This window comes from Suricata suricatta, chromosome 11 (genome assembly GCF_006229205.1).
Source record: "Suricata suricatta isolate VVHF042 chromosome 11, meerkat_22Aug2017_6uvM2_HiC, whole genome shotgun sequence".
NCBI classification, from domain to species: Eukaryota; Metazoa; Chordata; class Mammalia; order Carnivora; family Herpestidae; genus Suricata; species Suricata suricatta.
In genome coordinates this window covers 18,356,027-18,377,945 of record NC_043710.1, presented here as the reverse complement: position 1 = coordinate 18,377,945, position 21,919 = coordinate 18,356,027, and the positions used below count along the sequence as shown (strand labels likewise).

The 21,919-nt window shown below is 44.2% G+C and overlaps 1 protein-coding gene and 1 non-coding gene across 3 annotated transcripts in view; both read left to right on the top strand.

Annotated features, from left to right (window-relative positions):
• EXT2 (exostosin glycosyltransferase 2) overlaps positions 1–21,919 on the top strand; it is a 136,071-nt gene that overhangs the window by 86,586 nt on the left and 27,566 nt on the right. For both annotated transcript variants that reach the window (XM_029956193.1, XM_029956192.1), the window contains 2 exons: positions 5,493–5,682; positions 13,565–13,731. In XM_029956193.1, the coding sequence (XP_029812053.1) occupies positions 5,493–5,682; positions 13,565–13,731 (357 nt within the window). The remainder of the gene's footprint in view (positions 1–5,492; positions 5,683–13,564; positions 13,732–21,919) is intronic.
• On the top strand, positions 6,813–6,897 carry TRNASTOP-UCA. Its single transcript has one exon. It is a non-coding gene; the product is annotated as a tRNA-Sec (tRNA).

Genomic DNA, 21,919 nt, shown 5'->3' with positions numbered 1-21,919 from the left:
CCCGTTTTATAGAGGAGGAAATTCATTCAGGAGTAGCTTTACACGTCACAAAAATAGTAAATGGCAGGACCTTGCTTCAAACTCTCTGCTAAATATCCTTATCCTACACCGCTTCAGAATATTTGGCACAAGAAGATTCTTGGTAAGTGCTTTCAAATGAATGAACTAGGTTGGAAATTACTTCAGAACTCATGACGTCACTCATTTGAGTGGATATCTGCTGTTCACATCCATACAGGAAGAGGACAGAAAGAGCATGACCTGGGCCATTTGGATTTAATGGAATTTAATTTAATCTTACTCATTTTTGCTATTTTGTATTAATAAACTTTTTTGGAAGGGACACCTGGGTGGCTCAGACGGTTAAGTGTTTGATTTCGGCTCAGGTCGTGATCTCACAGTTTGTGAGTTCAAGCCCCATATCGGGCTCTGTGGTATCAGCATAGCACCCACTTCATATCGTCTGTCCCTCCCTCTCTGCCCTTCCCCCATCCATGCCATCTCTCTCTGTCTCTCTCTCTCTCAAAAATAAACATTAAAAAAAATCAGTAACAATTTTTAAAATGTTTATTATTTATTTTTGAGAGAGAGAGAGTGTGTGTGTGTGCACGAGCAGGCGAGGGACAGAGAGAGAGAATCTCAAGCAGGCTCTGCACCTTCAGTGTAGATCCCGATGCAGGGCATGACCTGAGCTGAAATCAAAAGTTGGATGCTTAACTGACTGAGGGCCAGTGCCCCACCTTACTCACTGAGCTGCGCTAGGCACAATGCTCGCCTGTGGGCGTTACACCAGCTGTGGTTCTCTCTTTCACGGCTTTCAAGATAAGATATAAAGAATAGGAAGGCAAAGAGGAAACTGTAAATAAAAACAGGGTATTTGGATAGGAAGTAGGGTAGAGAATCCAGATAAACTAGGACCCTCAAGCATGGTAAGGTCAAGGTAGAGAGGACAAAGGATTTCATCTAGACTTCTCACTGGAAGAGACCTCACAACTGCCATCCCACTTTCAAGACACATTACTCCCGCAGCGTCAGCCATTGGCTACCACTCATTGAATCCTTGTCTGCATGAGGTGCTTTGCATATATTAACTATTTACTTTTATTAACCTCTGGGTTGTTAAGCAATGATATTTAAGGAAGGTAAATAATCGACACTGTTAGAAATTATTACTGTCATTATTATTTCTTATACCCGGAAGAGTGGTAGTCGTATCACAGTTATGGAAACTGAGGTGCCAGAGAGGTTCAGTGCCTTGCCCCGGTCACACTGCTGCCGAGTGGAAGCACCTGGATCCATACAAAGGACACACGATTCATGACACACATGTCAACTCAGTTTTTGAAGTCACCGGCCTCGTGTCACCCTGGCGGCGTATCGCACAGTAAAGCACCGAGCCTGTATTCCAGTAGATGCACTGGCCAGTGGCTCGGCCGCTTCTGTGTTATGTCTGTGCTTGTCTCAACTCGTGTGTTTCATGGGGAAGTGTTGGCAAGATGTCAGTCCTTGTCCTCTGCATGCTCTGTCTCCCCTTTATGCTGCCTCTTCTGCTGCCGCAGTTCTCAAACCCTATGTGTGTGCAAGTGAGTAGTGTGGAAAAGTAGAACACCAAGATGACTTCCCGTCCGCGTCCCCCCCTTCTCCTCCCCTTCGGCCACCATCCACTTCCCAAATGGAGCGGGCCAACAGGATGAGAACTCATCTGTTGTCTTGCCAGAGACTCTGGTTCCTTTTCCTGGCAAAGCCTTGAAATCAGAGCTGTGATGCCCTTCAGGGGGTGCCTCAGTTTAAATTCCAAGGGGTTCGTTTTCCGAAACCAAGCTCCGCATCTCTTAGAGAACTTTTCGTCTCCTCTTAATGCCATACAGGCATTCAAGTGTGTTAGCATTCTCCACTTCTCCCAAAGAACAGACTTCATTTTGTTGGGGTTTTAATAGTTTTTCCTTCTGTGGTAGAAATGTATTTACCTTTTTTTAATTTATGTGTTTCTGCTGTGTTAGTGTTACATATTTATTCCACGTACCTCTGGAAATGGTAGAGTTTGGTGTGGGCTCTTGCCTACTGGGCCACAAATGATTATCAAGGATGAAGAACTTTCAACATTTTTGTCTCGGACAAGAGTTAGAAGTAATAAACTCTGGCATTCCCTGCAGTTCCAGTTTCCAGAGTCTATAAAATGGTGATGCCTGGGGGCACCTGGGTGGCTCAGTCGGTTGAGTAGCCGACTTCAGCTCAGGTCATGATCTCACAGTTCGTGGGTTCAAGCCCCGTGTCAGGCTCTGTACTGACAGCTCAGAGCCTGGAGCCTGCTTCTGATTCTGTGACCATGCCCCGCTCATGCTCTGTTGTCTCTCTCTCTCAAAAATAAATAAACATTAAAAAAATTTTTTTAACAAATAAATAAAATAAAATGGTGATGCCTACCTTGGACTCAGAGAAAGAGGGCATGGGGAAGGGCCGTGAACCTCCACCACACGCTGATCCAGAGCCAGACCACTTACACATTATGTAACCTTCATTCCCTCCCCTCCCCTTTTTTTTTCTTTTCTTTCCGTTCCTTTTCTCTTCTTTTCTTTTTCCTTTCCTTTCCTTTCCTTTCCTTTCCTTTCCTTTCCTTTCCTTTCCTTTCCTTTCCTTTCCTTTCCTTTCCTTTTCTCTTCCTTTCTTTTCTTTCTGACTGGTAAAGCAAATGATTAGACATCATTCCCTATTTTTAATCTTATAGTTTCTTCATCGTAAAATGAGAATAACTGTGTCTATCTTGGGGGTGGCTGTGGGTGAGGCTCCAACAAGATGACACATAAAGCCCAATGCCTAATGCTTAGTAAATACTTGGTAGATCTTCCATCACACATCATATGATTTTACACCCTTCCTCAAAAGATCTGTTTTTCTGTCTTTTCCATTTAAATGGTGTTTTCCAGCACAGAGAGCACCGTGTTGGGAGGAGTAAATGAGAGGGTCGGGATGTGATTGCACAGAGAACGTGCACCCTCGGGATTGACTGTGACTTAAGCATAAGGCTATGGGCTGACTGCAGTTCCCATAAAAGTTGGGGGGATATAAAGAATAACATTTGGGGCAGAGAGGTAAACGGGGTTCCTACAAATGTGACGAGATGCTGGGGTACCAGTGCTAAAATCCAGGCACCTTCCTAAAACCGCAGCTTAATGTCAGAGCGTGAGGTCATAGAAACAGAAAGTCCACACTGAGTAGATAGCCTTTCCTACTGTGTCTCGTGGCTGTGAAATCTAATTATGGCCTGTTGTGGACATTCTGGCTTTAATATCCTGATTACATTAAGACTCCTGGAATCCTGTTCAGTCTCTGCGAGTTCCCATCCCATGTGTATCCAATGTGTTTGTGTACATTTCCTGTCCCACACTGTTACATCTGGCAAACAGCTGCTGTCCTCTAAGTGGTGATGGGTGTCCGTCAGTGACAAGGATGGGGTTGGAGGGGGACCTTGCCAACACCAGAGCAGGACAGACTCTAGGGAAGGGTAAGCAGCCAGAATAACAGATAGGACATTTCATGTTCAGCCACCTTCTGACAGAGATGAAGGTCGGTCCTGGACTTTGCACGTAACAACATATGAATGTGAATGTAACTAATGCCAACTGTGCACTTAAAAATGGTTAAAATGCCAATTTCATGTTACATTTGACCATGGTTTAAAAAAAAATAGTGTAATGTACCAAAAGCCATTTTATGCTTTTAATGAGTGGATCTAATATTATATGAAAAAAAGCTGTTTAAAAATATAAAGTTGTTTTAATCCTCAATATCAGTACAAAAATATTTTTGCTTATATTACTGTATCAAAAGTTACTTAATGTTTTAGTGGTAGCAAAGGGTTTGAATTTCCTTCAGTACTTTTTAAGCCTTATTTTGAGAACATTGCAAACTTAGAGAAGTTGAAAGAATTGTACAGTGAACGCATACCTAGAACTCATTGCCTAGATTTGTGCATTTTATGTATTCATACTCTTTATTCCCAGTGTCATAAGTGATGTGCTTTGAAGTATTTTATTTTGCTTTTTGTTTATTAATTTTTTTTCAAATTCCATGTGCTTATTACTTCTTGAGCCCTTACATTTTGAAAATTCATGTCTCTTCTATCTTCTGTTCTGAGAACTGCTTTCTTTGATAGTTTTGTTTCTTCTACATTCTGTGTTTTCTTTTTCAGGAGCCTGTTAGGTGGATGTTGGACCTCCTGGATTTTCTCATCTTTTTTGTCCTATGTTCTCTCTGTGTCCTTTTTGTTCACGAGATTGGAATATGTTGCCTTTTTCTTTCAATTCTGCTTTAAAAAAACTAAGGTATATTTTTCATGTTTAAGAGTTCTTTCCTGTTCTTTGATAGATCTTTTAAATAAAAATTGCAATCTATTCTTATTTCATGGATGAAAAATTCTCTTCCTGAGGATATAATTTGTTGTTGATGTTGTTTTAATATCCTTCTACTTTTCTATTGTTTCTGTTTCCTCTGAGTCCCTGCCTTTCTATTTGTTCATTTGGTTTCTGTCATTATGCCGAAGATGCTCTTGAAATGGCTGTGACGCTAGGATCTGTTCATAATTACCAGGGAAGCACTGAAAACTGATCAGAAGGAGACTGTGTGAGGGCAAGCCTACTTCCCAGAGGGCAGTGAGGTGGCGGCGGGCAGTGGGCAGTGAGGGGGCGGAGGGCAGGTGGGCTACATGGCTGCCGGCATTTGGGGAGCTAGAAGGCAAGAAGGCTGTCGGGCTCATCATTCAGGATACAGACTTGCACCTGCGTTTTCCTCTCAACTATGTCCACGTTTCCAAACCTAGAGCTTCATTTCCCTGGAGAATAAACTTCCCTCCTCCCGCAGGGGTGGGCAGGAAGAGGAGCTCTCTGGCTGAGTGGCTGGGTGAAGGGAAGGTTTGTGGGTCTGGGTCTTCTTTTGCTCCTGATACATATTTTTAACCAGTCTTCCTGTTTTCAGCCCTCCCCCTCTTCTTACCCCACAAGGTTCCTGCTGAACTTCATTCTGAGCCTTTGGGGGGCTCCACGGTGTGGACATGTTTGCCTTTGATGGCCCTCCGTCTGTGCAGGTCCTTAGCTTCTGCTCTCGGTCTCCTGCCCCGTTACCATTTTGGAGAAATTGTTCAGAAGTCCGTCCGCACTGCTCATCAGCCGTTGTGTCTTCTCTTATTTCACTGCCATTGTCCATTTATATTTTAGATCTCCTGTCACTTCCGTGCACCTGAGGAGAGAATGGAGATAATGCATGCGTTGAATCTGCTGTTTAACTAGAAATCTCTTCTCAGTTACAGAAATTCTCTGCTCCTTTTTCAGTGGCCTCAGAGCTGAAGTCAGTTAAAGAGTCCATGCGAAAGCTCTTGGGCCGGTCCTGGTAAAAGCCACCAAATCTCCCACGTTCTAGCTTATGACAGCAGCGGGGAAGAGATCAGCCCCACTGTCACCAGACCCTTCGCCGACTCACACTCATCTGTTGTCTTGCAGAAGTGGGGCAGCGTGAGCAACCCGCTCTTCCTCCCGCTGATTCCGCCGCAGTCCCAAGGCTTTACCGCCATCGTCCTCACCTACGACCGGGTGGAGAGCCTCTTCCGGGTCATCACCGAAGTGTCCAAGGTGCCCAGTCTGTCCAAGCTGCTCGTCGTCTGGAATAATCAGAATAAAAATCCCCCAGAAGGTAAAAAGAGCGGGCAGCTGGTGGGAAGGCCTGGTTTGGGGGGGTGAGCATGCCTCTCCGCTGGGTCGGTTTGGGACAGCACAGGTGTTTGCATCCTTAGGCGTCTGTGAAGGGTCCTGCTTTGTCAGCAGCAGTGCGGTTTCTGAGCCAGCATGACCCCAGTGCAGTCAGTCACCTCATTCTTGTTCTGGGGTGGCCCAGCTAACTGCATGCCCCGGGCCTGTGCTGCGGCCACAGGGGTTTGAGAGCTTAGGGATCAGTGGGATCAAAGGCCAGCAGCCTTGGGAAAGCAGATCCCAGCTTCCCCCTGCCATCTCAGCTGATTTGTTTACACGAAAACTCAGTTTAAAAGGCATTAGTTTTCTCCTTCCTTATCTCAGCTCTGATACAGGGCCTTCCTTAAAAAAAAAAAAAAAAGAAAAGGACGGCCTCACCTCCAACTGGGCGAGTCGGCAGAGCATGGCCTCTCCAGGTTTCGAAGCAGTTGCTGAAAGTGAGTGTGCACCGCAGTCCCCGCCGGTTCACCCTTCATCGCTTTGTCCCTTGCCTTGGCCACCGTGTGAGCCGCCGCCTGGCGCTGGCAGCTAGGGTTGAGGACGGTTTGATTAATTGGATTTCTTTTTCATTCAGGAGGCATAGAATATGTTCCACTTGCATTTAGTTTCTCATTCAGTCTGTCTATCACTGATCCTAATCCCAGGGACTTCAAAGCCCCTGCCCTTTATAGCCTATTAAAGCCAGGAAGTTTCTGATGGATTAGAGCACGGAATGAGTTTGAAGTTTGTAATGTGTACCACTATCACCGATAAGGTCTAGTTTATTGCCTGACAATAGTATCTGCGCTTTTTATGGCTATTCTCTCTTAATTGGTAATACTGAAGTCAGGGTAGTCAGCCCTGGAAACCACCCCTGGTACATCTATAGTTTAGGCTGGAAGGAGAATGTTTTCTGTCTGTTTGGCAAATCAGGATTTACCCCAGGAAAATTCTTTAGTACCCTCCTGAGACATTTAAGAAATTTTCCTTAGTGGGATTTCTGTTCTCTGAGAGGATCCTATACTATCTCTCTAGATTTAGGGAGTCATGGTTTAAGTAAACAAAATGTCTACTTTAAATGACGGTCCATGAGGAGCCTGGGTGGCTCAGTTGGTTGAGCGTCTGACTTCAGCTCAGGTCGTGATCTCACAGGTCGTGGGTTCAAGCCCCACGTCGGGCTCTGTGCTGACAGCTAGCTCAGAGCCTGGAGCCTGCTTCGGATTCTGTGTCTCCCTCTCTCTCTGCCCCTCCCCGGTTCATGCTCTGTCTCTCTGTGTCTCTCAAAAATAAATAAATGTAAAAAAAATAAATAAATGGCAGTCCTATTTTACGCTCCAATGAACAGTGCTTTTTCTTATTAACTATATACATCTCTTTATGACAAGTTCATTTTCCTCCCAACAACCAGTTTTCTGGATTTTGGTTTGTTTCATTTATTTGACTCTCAGGAAAGGGGCAGGAGGGAAAGGAAGGAGCCGGGGAGGAGGAAGAACTGAACAGGAGGGAAGGGAAAGGCAGAGGTAAACAGGAGCTGCGCAGGGAGGGGCGAGGAGAGGGCCTCCCCCGGTGTCTCCCCCGGAGGGAGGGGGGGTCGGCTGGTACTGCTGCACTACTCCTGGGTCTGGCGCTTGAAAAGGATGGAGCCTGTTTTGAGGAGGAAGGCTGTGGGTCCCTCCTGGGGTCTGGGCTGGCCTACCGCATGGTGCCGCATTCACACTCCTGCATTTGCTCCCGCGCACACAGGCCACCAGCTTCCAGAAGGAGCCCCCACCCGCCCAGACGCGCGCAGGTGCAGATCCGGAGCTAAATGCAAAAGAGGCTTCTTCTTCCTTAGAAACCTCAATTAGCCACTTTGGGCTTTGGGTGAATGAGTTCTTGTGAATTCGAGTCGCTTCTTTCGGGCAGCTATCCTTGCAGACCAAGAGAGGGCAGGAATCCTGTTCTGCCCTCCTGGTCAGAGCCCTTGCACTGGTTTAATGGAAGGCAGTAAGTAGCACAGACCTAGAGGTTTTGGAGCTGGGTGTTCAGTTTTAATTTTTGGTAGACCCTGCTAAAATGTGGTTAGTTTTATGACCAGGAGCTTAGTTTATTTTTGAAATATTTTGGCTCTAGGGACAAGAGTGAGCCCTCAACTGATGAGGCCCCAAATTTGACACGTTTAGAGAATGAACCAGCTTTTTTTTTTCCCTTGCGGTGGTTTTTAGGTCTGCACTCAGGCTCTGGCAATGTGGTTGCTTGGGGAGAGCATGAACCGTGTTTAATCTTCTGGGGGTGTTTGCTCAGTTGGTAAATGGGGCTGTCAGCTCTGGTCCTCATGCCTGCAGAGCCATCTGCGTCTGCGTGATGGCATTAGCAACATACAGATTGTTTTATAAAGGAGGTCCAAGGCTTTGAAATTTTAGAGGCAAAAGTGATGTTTTTCACTTTCTCTACATTTACTAAAATAAATATTGTGGTGAACATGTCTGCTGCTGGGAGGGTCACTGTCGGCAGAAATCCACCGCCCCCCACCACCCCCGCCTTTTTTTTTTTTGCTTTCCAACACAACCAAATACTATTTGCTTTTTGGTTACATTTCAGTCTAAATTGCTGGGTTTGAAGTTTAAGTAAATACTTAGTCTAAGCAATAGAAATTTCCAGCGAACTTTCGTCACATTGGTTTTGAGCTCTGTCAGAAAAAAAAAAGGCAAGCCGCTGCTTTCCTCCTCCCCAACTCTTCGATTTCCAAAGTTGATGGATATAGAGGTTGTTTGGCTTGGCCCCTGGCCTCCGTGTGAAGGAAGCTATTACACTGTACGTTTCAGATAGGTTTAGCTCAGCCTTCCGTTTTAGCTGATGTCGGTGTTCAGTTTGAGTTGACCTCAGGAGCCCCCAGGCTTCAGATTGCGACTTTCATAGCTGTTAGCAGGCGGGCTGTGCTGAGTGCGCTGGGGTAGTCACCCCAGAGGAGGCAACAGAGGAGCAAGAGTAACAGCCAGCCACCTCGCATTGGAGCTGAATTCTGGGACGGTGGGGAAATTACTGTCACGGGGACCGGCTGGACACCCGGCAGCCTGAGCACTCCTGAGATGCGCTCACGGTTTGTATGGAGATGATCTGACCGTTTGTTTTATGGATGTGTGGTTGCGTGGGTGACAGCGTTGGCCAGGATGGGCTTCGGGTCACTGTCAGTCAACCTGAGCAATCTTACAGTACCTTTGCCAAGCGGGAGGACAAATTCTCTTTGCTCACATCTTTCTTGGCATCCAACATGGAGAAAACCATTAATCAGTACACAATTTTTTTAAAAAAATCCTCAACACAAGGAGTTCTTTTTCTCCTTAGAGCCAGACTAAAGCTTCTAACTGTGAAGTTATCAGGTCACCTGGCTCTGCTGTTTGTTTTTCAGAAATTCAGCAATGTGCTTGGAAAACCCTTGTTTTTCAGGCTCTTTGGTGTGAATAGAAGTGACACTTTTATTTTGCCAGCTGCAGATTCACAGGATGGGACATCAGGTACATGCTTTTGAGTTCGTTTAGAATTTAGAATTTCACTTAGAACTTACAAAGAGTTCAGACCAAGAGACCCCCATTTGGGCTCAGCAGCGGGATCGGGGCCTGGAGATCTCTGCCTCGGCTGCTGTGTCCTTATGCGTCCTAAGCCCCCCTCCCCGCCAAGAGCCTTGTGTCTACACCTCTTCAGATTGTCAGGGGAGAAGTGAAGTTCGTTAGACTTTACATGAACGCTTTTATAAAGATGAAAATGATATGATGTTTTTATAGCCATGTACTACCTACCTTTTAAATCCCAGGCATAGGAACTGTGCCCAGTGCTTTCCACGTACTATCTCTAGTCCTTGTGACAAACCCGCAGGGAAGCTGTTCTTAGTCCCATGTCACACAAACGAAACTCAGATGAGTTGTGTAATTTGCCCGAATCACAAAACTCCAAGTGGCAGAGCCAGAGATCAACGAGGGTCCCTTGGGTAAAGAGCTCGCGCCCTTTGCACAAAGCCCCGCTGTACCGACTTGGATCAGCACTTAGTCGTGGGAAAAGCATCATGCTTGGTCTGCTCTCTGATTTGGGATTGTGTAGAAGAACTAGTCCTTGTCAGGGACTCAGGAGACAGAAAAGTAAAGCCGCTCTTCTGAAAATACTAACAGAAGGGGAGAAAAAGTTCTTTTTATTCCTCACCCATATTTTTCCTCCCTACCTCGATCGAGCTTCTGTCCTAATTTTTTAAACAATCAAAATCCCATGTCAGAATTATCTAGTTTAAGAGCGGGGGATAATCTATAATGCTAGTTTTTGATGCGGTCCCCCCACAGAAGGAATGCGAAAGCCTGGCCGAATGGTCGTTCCTTTTCTCGGGGGCCTGTTTTACTTGAAAATGTGGAAACAGGAAACTGGGAATTGTATTCAGAGCCCCGTCTGTGGTAACAGTGGTACTGCTGGGATGGAGACTGCTTTTGCCCTGGCTTGGCTACATCAGCCTGACTCAGAACACACGGCAGGCTGATCTCGTTTCTGTCTCCACCCCATGCCATCCTCCTTGGCCCTTCATTGTGTCCTACAACTTCCCGAATTGTGTCATTCAAGGCCCGGGTAGGAGACAGATCTGCACAGCAAGCTGAACGGGAAAGTTTACTATAAAGAATTATTAACTAGTAATGGGTGATTGGTGACTAAGAAGTAAGAACTGTGAAGACAGCAGGGGCCCCATCCCCAGCTAGGTGTGAGACCCACACCTCGTTGGCGAGCGTGTGACCGTAGCCCACCACATGGTGAAGTGTGCAGGTGTGCGCAGGCCCCGTCTGGTGAGCCAGGAACCTACCGCTCCCCTTTGGTACCCGTGGAATTCCATAGGAAGCTACCCAGGGCATGTTCTTGAACTTGCTAGGAAGCTGTTGAGGGCTTCAGTGAGCTCCCCTGGAACCACCCATGGGGGGGGCCCTCAGCTGAGTTGCTTTCGGTGGGGGCGGTCTCTGCAGAACCTGTCACGAACTGCCCCTTGGAGGTGCACTTGCTGGGGAGAAGCACCGCCGCCGTCTGTCTTCTGGCCAAGCACCGAAGGAGCAAGAAATGAAAGAGGCACACTGAGACCTGGAAGAAAGGCCTCTTCCCTCCCAGGTGCCCCTCCAGCACCCTCTACGGACAAAGCCTAGCATCGAGCTAGTTGGCAAAAGGGAAATGTATACGGGATCTAGTTCCAGCATGAGAAGGGGGACATGGCCGCTGAGAGGCAGTGCACTGACAAGTGCACACTTGGTTTCTTTAAACATTCCAGAGAAATCCTGGATCTGCCTGCCTGCACTGCTCTTGTCACTTCTCCCAGACGGTTTTCCAGTTTGTTGGAACTCTCCCTATATTATGACACCCAAATCTGAACACAAAAGCTCTCAAAGTGTGGTCCAGGGACCCCCGGACCTCCGTGAGAGTCTTGCAGGGGGTCTGGGAGGCTGAAATTGTGTTCATAATAATACTAAGTCACCCCATTTCTGACTATTTCTTCACCGGGTGACCGAGGGCTTTTTCAGAGGCTGCGTAGCATGGGATAGCATCACTCTCATGGCTAGTGGAATGTGTGCGTGTGTGTTCCTGTGTTTTAAATTTCCTCAGTATTGATCTCTCATATAAATAAATTGTGTGTGTGTGTATGTGTGTGTGTGTGTGTGTGTGTGTATGTCCCATATAAAGAAAGCTTCTTGAGGTTCTCAGTGATATATATATTTATTTATAATATAATTTATAGTCAAGTTAGCTAACATGCAGTGTATACGGTATGCTCTGGGCTTTCCGAATTCCCCTGATACATGGCTTCCATACAGCGCCCAGTGCTCATCCCAACATGTGCCCTCCTCAGTGCCCACCACCCATTCCCCCCCTCCCCCACACCCACCCCAGAGTTCTCAACAATTTTTAAGAGCCTGTAGGAATCCTGACACCAAAAAGTTTGAGAACTGGTGGTCTAGTAGGTGAGGCCATAACCTCTTGTGTTTTAGACGTTACGATTCATGTTTTTTAAGGATTTAGACAGATTTATGCCAGGGGTTTTATTTATCTGGAAGAGGGAGTGGGAAGCAAACAAGAATAAGGATAACTGCCAGAGGAAACATTGAACTTCATTGTTTTGTCCCAGATCTAGACAAGCATGAAGCGTTCGAGCTGCAATAGATGGTCCACGTTCTGTTTGGTTTTTGATGCTAAACAGACTTTGATTCAGTCCCAGGCCTTCTCATTTATTAGCTCTGTAGCTTTTGCCAAATCACTTAATCTCTATGAGCCTGTAACTACTGCTACTACTTTGTAAGTAGTTTCTGCCCCATGAGGTTGTCAGGAGGATTGGATGACGTCACATCTACAAAGTGTGTGGCATATACTATAGTTGCTTAATAAAGGTGCCCCCCTCCAACTCCTGCCTATTCCTAGAAGAGAACGAGGAGTTGCCTGAGATCCCACAGAGGATGCAGACTCAGGTCTTCAGTGCCTCCAGTCCTGTGCCCATCCATTGATTCCACAGTTATTTATTATGTGCTTCTGTGCCAAGAATGAAACTGTAATTAACTACTCTTATGGATTAAAAGGCAGTGGTCCATAGGATCGTTTCTTTGGTGTTCAGTTCAGTCTTGTGCCAAACGTGCTTCTTTTGGACTTGACCGCTTTGTTAAGGCTCTGTGCTTATTTAAGACTGAATACCTTGCTTAGTTACAGGGCCTCCACTGGTGCAGGCTTCTTCCAGGCCCCCGGTACTGTCCCCAACAATGTGTTACGTGGATACACTGTAAAATATACCTCAGTGAGAGATTTCATCCGCAGGCAGTAAAGACAGACTTTTCCCTTCTGACTCGCGCTCTCCACACTTCTCTCTAGCACGGTGACTTGGGAGTGGCCACGGGCATCCAGAGCTTCAAGACCCACGCAGGCTAGATCTTTCCACAATTACACGATGGAGTTTGTGGAAGTAGTGTGATACCTAGCTTTCCTGTTGCGATTTGCCAAATGTTGTGTGACGAGCAAACTACCCTCCATAAAGAACCCCGAGGTCTATGGACAAGGGTGCCGTTCCAAAGACGTACTAATTTCATGCTATGCCAAATGCACCGTTTTCAAATAAGGAAACTGCGGTTGAATTGCTTCAATCATTTCAGAGTAGAATGGGAAAAAATGTAAGGCAAGTCATGGGTTGGTGTTTCTTCAGTATACTAGAAAATCCCACATAATTGGACCTAGAAATTTGATATTTACTCTGTAAATTGGTCATGATGAGAAAGCAAACCCAGTGAATCAGAGCGAAGGGGAGGTTGGGGGGATGGAGTGCTAAGTTCAGAAACCTACTGCGTTCAGTGAGACTGCTCTTGAGGGGTGGATTTTAGCAGCATTGATCTCTGTCTGTGATTGCACTGCGGCTGGCACGTCGGGGCCAGCCCCTGGAGCGCGTGCTTGTATTTGCTGGCAGAGCAGAGGCGTGCTGTGAGCGGGGGCTGTGCTGGAGGCGTTTTGGGGCGCTGCAGAGTTCCGGTATTAAACCTTGGGCCTGAGAATGAGACCGTGCGGCCTCCAATCCTCCTCGTGTTGTTGTGATCTTGGACAAGTCTCTGCTCTTCTGTCTCTCAGTTGTGAGTGGAAGCCATTTGTGCGTTCTGGGTAAGAGAGCACTGAGGATAGGAGTGTGCGGACCTGGGGAGGCAGAGCACTTACGGAATTGTGCAACGAGGCATCTGTAAGCCCTCCCCCTGGAGCAGTTGTACGTGTGGATTGAATGGGAGCCGCGGAAGCAAGTTCCATGGCATTTGTGATGCGGCGCTTTTACCACTTCATCCCTCACAGAGGTTAGAAGAGTAATACGTACCTTGTCTTCTTTCCCCCAGAGTCTCTCTGGCCCAAAATCCGGGTTCCATTAAAAGTTGTGAGGACCGCTGAAAACAAACTGAGTAACCGTTTCTTCCCTTACGACGAAATCGAGACGGAGGCCGTCCTGGCTATCGATGATGATATCATCATGCTGACCTCCGACGAGCTGCAGTTCGGATACGAGGTAATAAGGAGGCCTCAGACGGTCTGCTGCACAGCGACTACTTCCTGCCTGGGTTGCTTGTCTTTCCTAATGAAGAGTATTAGATTTCATGCTCTAAAGTCATGGTGTCTGCACCCTAGGAGATGGTGCGTAAGAGCGTGGGTTATGAAGCTGTTCTTCCAGACTCTGGGGAACCCCTGTGCTAGAATGACAGCTGTGCCCTCCGCTAGTTTCGGGAACTCCCAAGGAGAGTCCCAGGGGATATTTTCAAAAGAGCATCTGTAGCATTTAACGAGCACTTAATTGATGTCTCCTTGAATAGCACCTCCCCTGACTCGAGCAGCTGGGCGCAGCGACAGTAAAACCGCCGATAAGCCAGGACGCTGGAGACACCGACAAACAGAAAGCAGACCCCGTTGATGGCTTTCTTTCTGAGGTTTAAGTGGAGGGGTTGGCTGCCTGTCTTTAGGGAGAAACATGCTCTATCACCATCCATTCGGTGCGGCTGATGGATTAGGCTGGGTTCAAGGGTTAAGTATGGAGACCAGCAAAGGTCTCCCCAGGGGAAAGTGCCGGAGCCGAGGCCTGGTGGAAAGCAATCGGAATTGATGGGCTCTGTCAGGGAGGACGTGCGTGAGACGCAGGACGGCGGCAGGCGGAGGCCCGCGGTGCGTGGATGTGACGGCGGCATTGGACCTAAGCAAGCCAGGGAGTGTATACGTCAGTTAGTCACGCAGACGCAGTGTGTCTCCTCCACCCGTCCCGCCCACGAGAGAGGGACCCGTCTTCTGTAGTTGACTCGGGGTTTGCTGAAGTTGAGGTTCTAAGAAATCATGAAATTTTACTATATGAAGTCACGCTTGGTACTCAGATTTTATTAAGTGAATATATATTACGTATTCTATATTTACTACTGAAGTTTATTTTCTAACCCTTAAGTTAAAAGTGGATTTTATGGGGAGGAATAGAAATCCCCCTGTCATCACCACCAAAAATTAGAAGCTTGTTTTTTTTTTATTAGTTTTTTTAACTATATGTAGCTCCATTTGAGTGTAAAAGAAATTGTTGTGAACTAGGCTGGTGTGTGACACACTCAGCAGAGTTACTGGCCAGTGAAAGGCGTGAGAGTGGCTAATAAAACATACGTCATCTTCTTGGGTTTATTCTCATTCACAGAGATGTCTTTTACGTGATCACATCTAGAAGATTAGATGATTTTTAGCACGTTATCATTCCCAGTTTTTAAAAAAAAAAAACAAATTAACTACTTGTTCTCTAGCCAACTTACGGCAAAAAGACCGTTTTTTTGTTTTTTTGTTTTTGCCAGTGTTTTCTCTCTTTGCTGCATACAGTGGCTTCAGAGTATATTCCTGTGGGTTTTTTGTGGTAAAGGGAGGTGGACAAAAGGGAACATTTGGAATGAATATAGCGAAGATGGACAGAGTGCTCCCTCTTCAGTATTTTCAATTGGGCTAAATGAAGTCCAGTGAAAGAAAACTAGGCTTAGGGCCCCTGGGTGACTCAGTCAGTTGAGCGTTTCACTCTTGATTTTTGCTCAGGTCATGATCTCATGGTCATGGAGTGGAGCCTGCTTAAGAGTCTCTCTTTCACTTTCCCTGCCCCACACTCATGCACTCTCTCTAAAATAAAGAAAGGTAGACTAAATGTATTTCTTTTCACCTTGAGCTGAAACCTTAAGATCTCATGAATATTGAAACCTAGGATTTCTTTCAACCTTGAGTTTCTTTCAAGCCTCTTCTACTCTTCCTATGATGACATGTGTTTGATTTCACATCACCTTGAAGGAAGTCCTGCCTATCGGAGGAGTGGCAGGCAGAAAAACACCTCCTCTGCGTTAATCTGAATCTTGTCTAGATGCCGTAGAAGGTGAACTTGGATAACTATCCTCTGTATTCCAGTGAATGTTCTGGGTGTTCTTACCTTACTTACAATCGTTTCCCAAACCTACCAGTTACTGCTTTTCTCGTTCTTTACTAAGACTAAGAGGGCTAGGTAACTCATCCACAGTCACACAGCTAATGCATGGAAGAGTTGGAATTTAAGTCCAAGTTTGTCTACACTATGGTGTCTTCCAAGGTTTTTACCCCGTCACAAACTACTGGTTCGCGAAAGTAGTTCAAAGAGCCATGAGCATAGGAGTTGTCTCTCACAGAGTTATCTTGATGCTAAGGAAAACAAAGAGGTTTCTCAGGTGTCCCCACCATTGGTGCTTTAGGGTAACTTTGTAAAGTTATTTCTTGCATAGTAATTAATATAATGGACAAAGTTAGGATAGCTCTGGGCCCGATTTCCTGCTCTTTCACTGACCAGTTCATGACCATGGACAAGTTACTTAATCTCTCTGGATGTCATTTTATTCTTATATAAAGTGACAGTATCAGTATATACTTCATTAGTTTATCGTGTACATAGAAAATTCCGTAATGCCTACCGCATGGAAGGGACTGCTCCTTCTGTGTGGCGGGCTCCGCACTTTACAAGACACCATGTTGTCGGCTCCTATGGTTGTTCCCATCATCCCGCTCGTGATCCGCTGTGGGAAAGGTTGTGTTTCCATCCTTCTGGGGACATTTCTGTTCTAGCGAGGGTACCCACTTTTGTGTTGAGTCAGAAGACATAAGATGACGGGACTCCTGAATCCCGGTTTTTATGCCAAAGCCTAGGAGTATTTCATGCAGGAATCGGGAGCAAGCTTGACTGATAAGTGAATAAATAAATCGGTTAACAAAAATGTGTGTCCCAGGGGAGTTCCGTTGGACCCCAGAGCTACTTTCTTGTGCTTAGCACAGTGCGTTGGGGTTATATCTGTCTTGTTACTGGCTACTCATCCTTCAGCACTCAGCTCAAGTGTTGCTATCTCAGAGAAGCCTTCCAGGAGGTTAGGTTCAGAGCGTTCTGCCTCTTAGTAAGCAAATAATTAATTGTGAAGTATATTGTTTAATGTCTGCATTTCTGCTAGAATATAGCCCCACAAGGGCAGGAAGCATGGCTGTTTTGTTCATTGCTGTATCTCTGTGCCTGACCCGATTTGTTCCATTCAGCGGTTTCTCAGGAATATATGATGAGTAAACAAACCTTATCACCAGCATGCATGGGAAAGCTATGGAACAAGTTACTCCAACCTGTGTGCCTGTCCACCGTGATCCACAGTCTGGACCCAGCCATTTTGGAAAACCAGAGTTTCAAATGCTAAGCAGACACCTACCATGTGAGCTCTTCATATAGAGATTTTCCCTAGAGAAATAGGAGCACACATATACACAAATCCTTGCACACCAGCAATCATGGCAGTTTTTATTTGTAATAGCTAGAAACTGGAGGGAAAACACAGAATGTCTGTTTAACTTAAATGAATAATTGTGGTATATCCATTCCCTGGAATACCACTTAGTAATAAATGTGAATGAGCTATGGAGACATGCAACACCATGGATATATTTAATAATAATTATGCTGAGTGAGTGAAACAAGATGAAAAAGAACATATATCATGATACATTTGCATAGAATTCTAGAAAATACAAACTAATTTGTAGTGATTGAAAGGTCACCACTAAGTGAGTGGTCGTCTCACTTAGGAGTGGGGAGGGCCAAGCTGTGAAGGGCAAGAGGGAGAATAACGAAGGGGCACACCAGCTCTTAGGGTTATGGATGTGTTCATCATCTTAACTGGGATGATGGTTTCACTGGTGTATACAGATGTGTACACACCAAATTTCACAGATCAAGTTCTGTACTTCAAATGGATTTAGTTTATTGTAGGTCAAATCTGACTTCCAAAAAGCTGTAAAAAATTATATTCATGCAAAAGCATAAAAAATGCTTGAAAATTTGAAGTTAATGTGTGCCAGATATGTTCAGTGAAAACAGCAAAGTGTTGCTGAGAGAAATTCAAGTACAACTGCATAAACAGAACGATGTATCATATTTATACATCCAAAGGTGCAAGTTCTCCTCAAATTGTTCCGTAGAGTCAAAGCAACCCCAGTCAAATCCCAGAAGGCTTTTTCTTTTTTCTTTTTTTTTTTAATTGAAATTGACAAGGTTGTTCTAAAATTGAAATGGAAACACAGTAGACCTGAAACAGCCAAAGCACTTTTGGGAAGCAGAACAAAGTTTGAGGACTACCTTATTTTAAGAATTATTATAAAGCTACTCTAATCAAGATGCTGTGGTATTATTGTCAACTTAGACATCTACATCATTGAAACAGAATTTAAAGACTCCAGAAGTAGAGCACACATGTGCATCAGTTCATTTTTGACAAAGGACCCAAGTCCCTTCAGTAGAGATGGGAGACTCTTCACTAAGTGGTGCTAGAAGAATGTGATATCCTTACGTCAAAGAAGAAAAAATCATGACTCTCACCTCACACTGTATATAAAAATTTAACGAGTCCTCAATGTAAGAACTAAAACTACAGAACTTCCTAAAGCAGAGGAGAGAATCATAGTGTTTCCAAGCTAAGCAATTATTCTTAAATAGGAGACACGTAGCATGACTTATAAAAGAAACACAAATGGATAGGTTGGACTTCCTCAAAATTACAACACTTGAAAAGATACTTCTAAGAAAATAAAAAGGAAAGTCCTATTTTGGAAAAAATATTTTCAAAACATATATGTGGTAAAGAACTTGTATCCAAAATATATAAAGAGCTCTCACAACTCAAGAAGAAGAAGACAAAGAAGTCAGTTTAAAAAAAAATGGGCAAAAGCTTGGAGCAGTTAATTCACAAAGGAAGATGAGATATATAGATGTAAAGTAACATGGAAAAATTCACATCAGAGTCATTAGGGCAACTCTAAAATAAAAGCACAGTGAGTTACCACTCCATTCTCACTAGAATGACTAAAAAAAATTAAAAGACTGACAATGCCACGTGTTGATGAGGCCGTGGAGCAACTAGAACTGTCACATGTTATTGGTAAATACGCGAACTGGTACAACTAATTTGGAAAACAGTTTGGCAGGTTCTCATGAAGTTAAACATAAATTTTTCATATGATGCAGCTTCCAAAAGAAATAAACACATATGTCTTTACACAAAGACTTGTACTCAATGTTTATAGCCTTATTCTTAAGATCCCAAACTGTAGATTTGAGCTGGCAAATGGAGGAATACAATGTGGAATATTTATGCAGTGGAATCCTCCTCAGCAAGAAAAAGAAATGCACTACTGACATATGGAGCAACATGGAAAAGTCCGAATCATTATGCGAAGTGAACGAAGCCAGATGCCAAAGAGTCCTTCTTGTGTGTGTTGTCCGTGTATGTGAAGCTCTGGAGTAGAAAAAACTATATTTCCAGGGGTAGTGGACGGGATTGATGAGGAAAGAACAGAAAGGAACTTTTCAGACACCGGAAACGTTCCGTACTTCGATTGTGATGGTGGTTTTATGACTGTACACCCTTGTCAAAGCACACTTAAAGTTGGTGATTTTATTGTAAGTAAAGTACATTTCAAAGCTGAAAAAAATGTGTGGGATGCAACTAACGTGGTTCTTAGAGGAAATTTATGACATTGAATGCTAGTGTCCGGGGAGAAGGAAGGTCTGAAAGCAACACCTCAAGTTACCTCGTTTGTTCCAACTTTAACAACTTTGAAAAAGAAGAGTAAGTAAAACCCAACGCGAGTAGAAGGAAAGAGTAGAATAGGTGCTAATAATCAAGTGGAAAACAAACCATCAGAGAAAATTTGCAGATACAGATATCGACCGTTTGAAAAAATTAACAAAATGATCGACCCCTGAGCCAGAACACCCAAAAAAAGAGAACACAAATCATCATTGTCAGAAATGAAAAGGAATTAAAGAAGGATTGACATTACAGATCCTACAGACATTAAATGAATACTAAGAGAATATTATTAAAATTTATATGAAAGTAAGACATCTTTGGGAATTACAGCATACATAAAATTAAATAGAATATGCATATAATTGTCTATTAAAAAACTGAAGTTGTTGCCAAAAACTTCCTACAAAGAAAACTCCAGCCCCAGATGGTTTTATTGGTGATTTCTTGAGAATAAAGTTGTTAGAAAGAAAATTGGAAAGTAAAGGATAAAGAAGATTAGAGATAATCTAGCTTCTCACTTAAGGGTAAGGCCCATTTGTAAACTCTATATGAAGCCCTTAAGTATCTTGCCCAGTGTCACCCAGTTAGAAGTTGGCACTCAAAGGGCTTAAACTCATTTTAGTGGTATTTTCACCATGTCACCTGTAAAGATTTCACTATGTAACTGAGCTTAGAGAGAAAACCAATTACAGTATACAGAATTATAATGATGATAACGTAGCTGTTCTTATTTTTGGTTGTGTACCATTCAAACCAATTTGTTGAAAGATCCCTGTGATGAAGATAAAAACACCTGAACATTTTCTTTGTTACTCTAATAGTCACAAACAAGAATCCATATCAGTCAGGAAAACAGAATCCATACTAGTCATTTCAATAGGATGGATTCAATATATGAAACTTTCTTATACAGGGTATTAGAGAGCTTGAGAGAGGAAGGGAACCCTGAAACTATACAGAGATGGTAACTCCCAGATGCGAGGAGCAAAGGAAAGGAGGGAAGTGGTTGGGTCATGAGAACCCACGTGCTGGGAAGAGAGCCCTCCCCTTCCCGGTGCTGGGCCTCACACCTCCGCAACCGGCCACTGGCTGGCTTTTGCTAGTAGTTCAGAGAGCACAGAAGTAGCACCTCATCCCATCCCAGCCAGGGAGTGGAGGCAAGATTAAGGAAAAGAGGAAGCTGAAAAAGGGATTCTCTAAATCTGTGTGTGAAGTCCTGGGGGCACTCCCCCTCCCCTTTCAAGCAGCCCATGCATGGAACTAATTAGAATCAACACAGCAAAAGCTTTAAAAAATGAACAGGGGTGTAGAATACCAACCAGGTTTCAAGAATTAGCGTCGGGGTAACCCCCAAGTTGGGCAGACCAGAAGAGCACTATCAAGTCTTTGACAACAGAATTGTTACTCAATCCACAGCCCACAAAAGTGGGTCAGGGCATACGTTCTGAACCCGAACTCCCTGATAAAATAGGGAAATTTAAAAGGAATAGAGTCTCATAGTAATCCTCAAAATGTTTAGAATATAATTCAAAATTACTCATCATTACAGAATCAGGAAAATTACAACTTTTATGGGAAAAGACAGTCAACAGATGCCAACACCAAGATGACGCAAATATTGGAATTATTTGACAAGCGTTTTAAAACCATCTTCATAAGAGAAGATTTAATAAGCACTTATGAGCACTATTGAAACAAATGGAAAAATGAAAAGTTGCAGCAAAGAAACAGAGATACAAAGAACAACCATCTAGGACTTTCAGAACTGAAGATTACAGAAACCGAAATTTAAAATTCACTGATGGGCTCAGTAGATGAATGAAGATAACAGGAAAAAAAAATTAGTGAACCCGAGGATAAATCAGTAGGAAATATCCAATCTGAACAACAGAGAGAACACAGATTGGAAAAAAAGAAATGAACAGAGCCTCAGGGACTCGTGGGACAATCACAAAAGATAAATTTGTGTCATCAGAGTCCCAGAATTAAAGAATGTAGTGAGGAAATATTAGAAGAAATCATGACTGAAAACTTTCCAAGTTTGGACATTAAACTCACAGATTCAAGAAACCGAAGATGCCACAGACATCCAAAGACTAAGTTGTATACACTTACATACATTGTACACACTGAATACATAGTGGCAGTAATTCCTATGTCAAATAGTATTGGAGAAGGAGACAAAGAAATTGGTACACACACTCACAAGGAAAGAGCAAATCTGCATCGCCGCAAGTCTCTGCCCCTACAGCCTGGCCGCGAGAGCATAGTCAGTATTTACAGCTTCCTGCTTACATGGCCCACTCTGCGTTTCACACCCAGTTTCTTGGCCGGCTCCAGCACTATTCAGACCTCCTCTTTCTTCTTGTGCTCGTTTTGATAAATTGTGCTTTTCAGGAAATCTCTTCATTTCATTTGACTTGTAAAATGTGTTGCTACAAAGTCAGTCCTGATGTTCCTTGTTTAAAGTCTAGAGGATCTGGAATGATGTTTTCTTTTTCACTCCTGGTGTTGGTGGTTTTCGTTTTCTTTTTCTCGATCTGTCTTATTAGAGGTAAAGCAGGATCGTAATCTTCGCAAAGAGTCAGCTTTTGATTTTGTTGATTT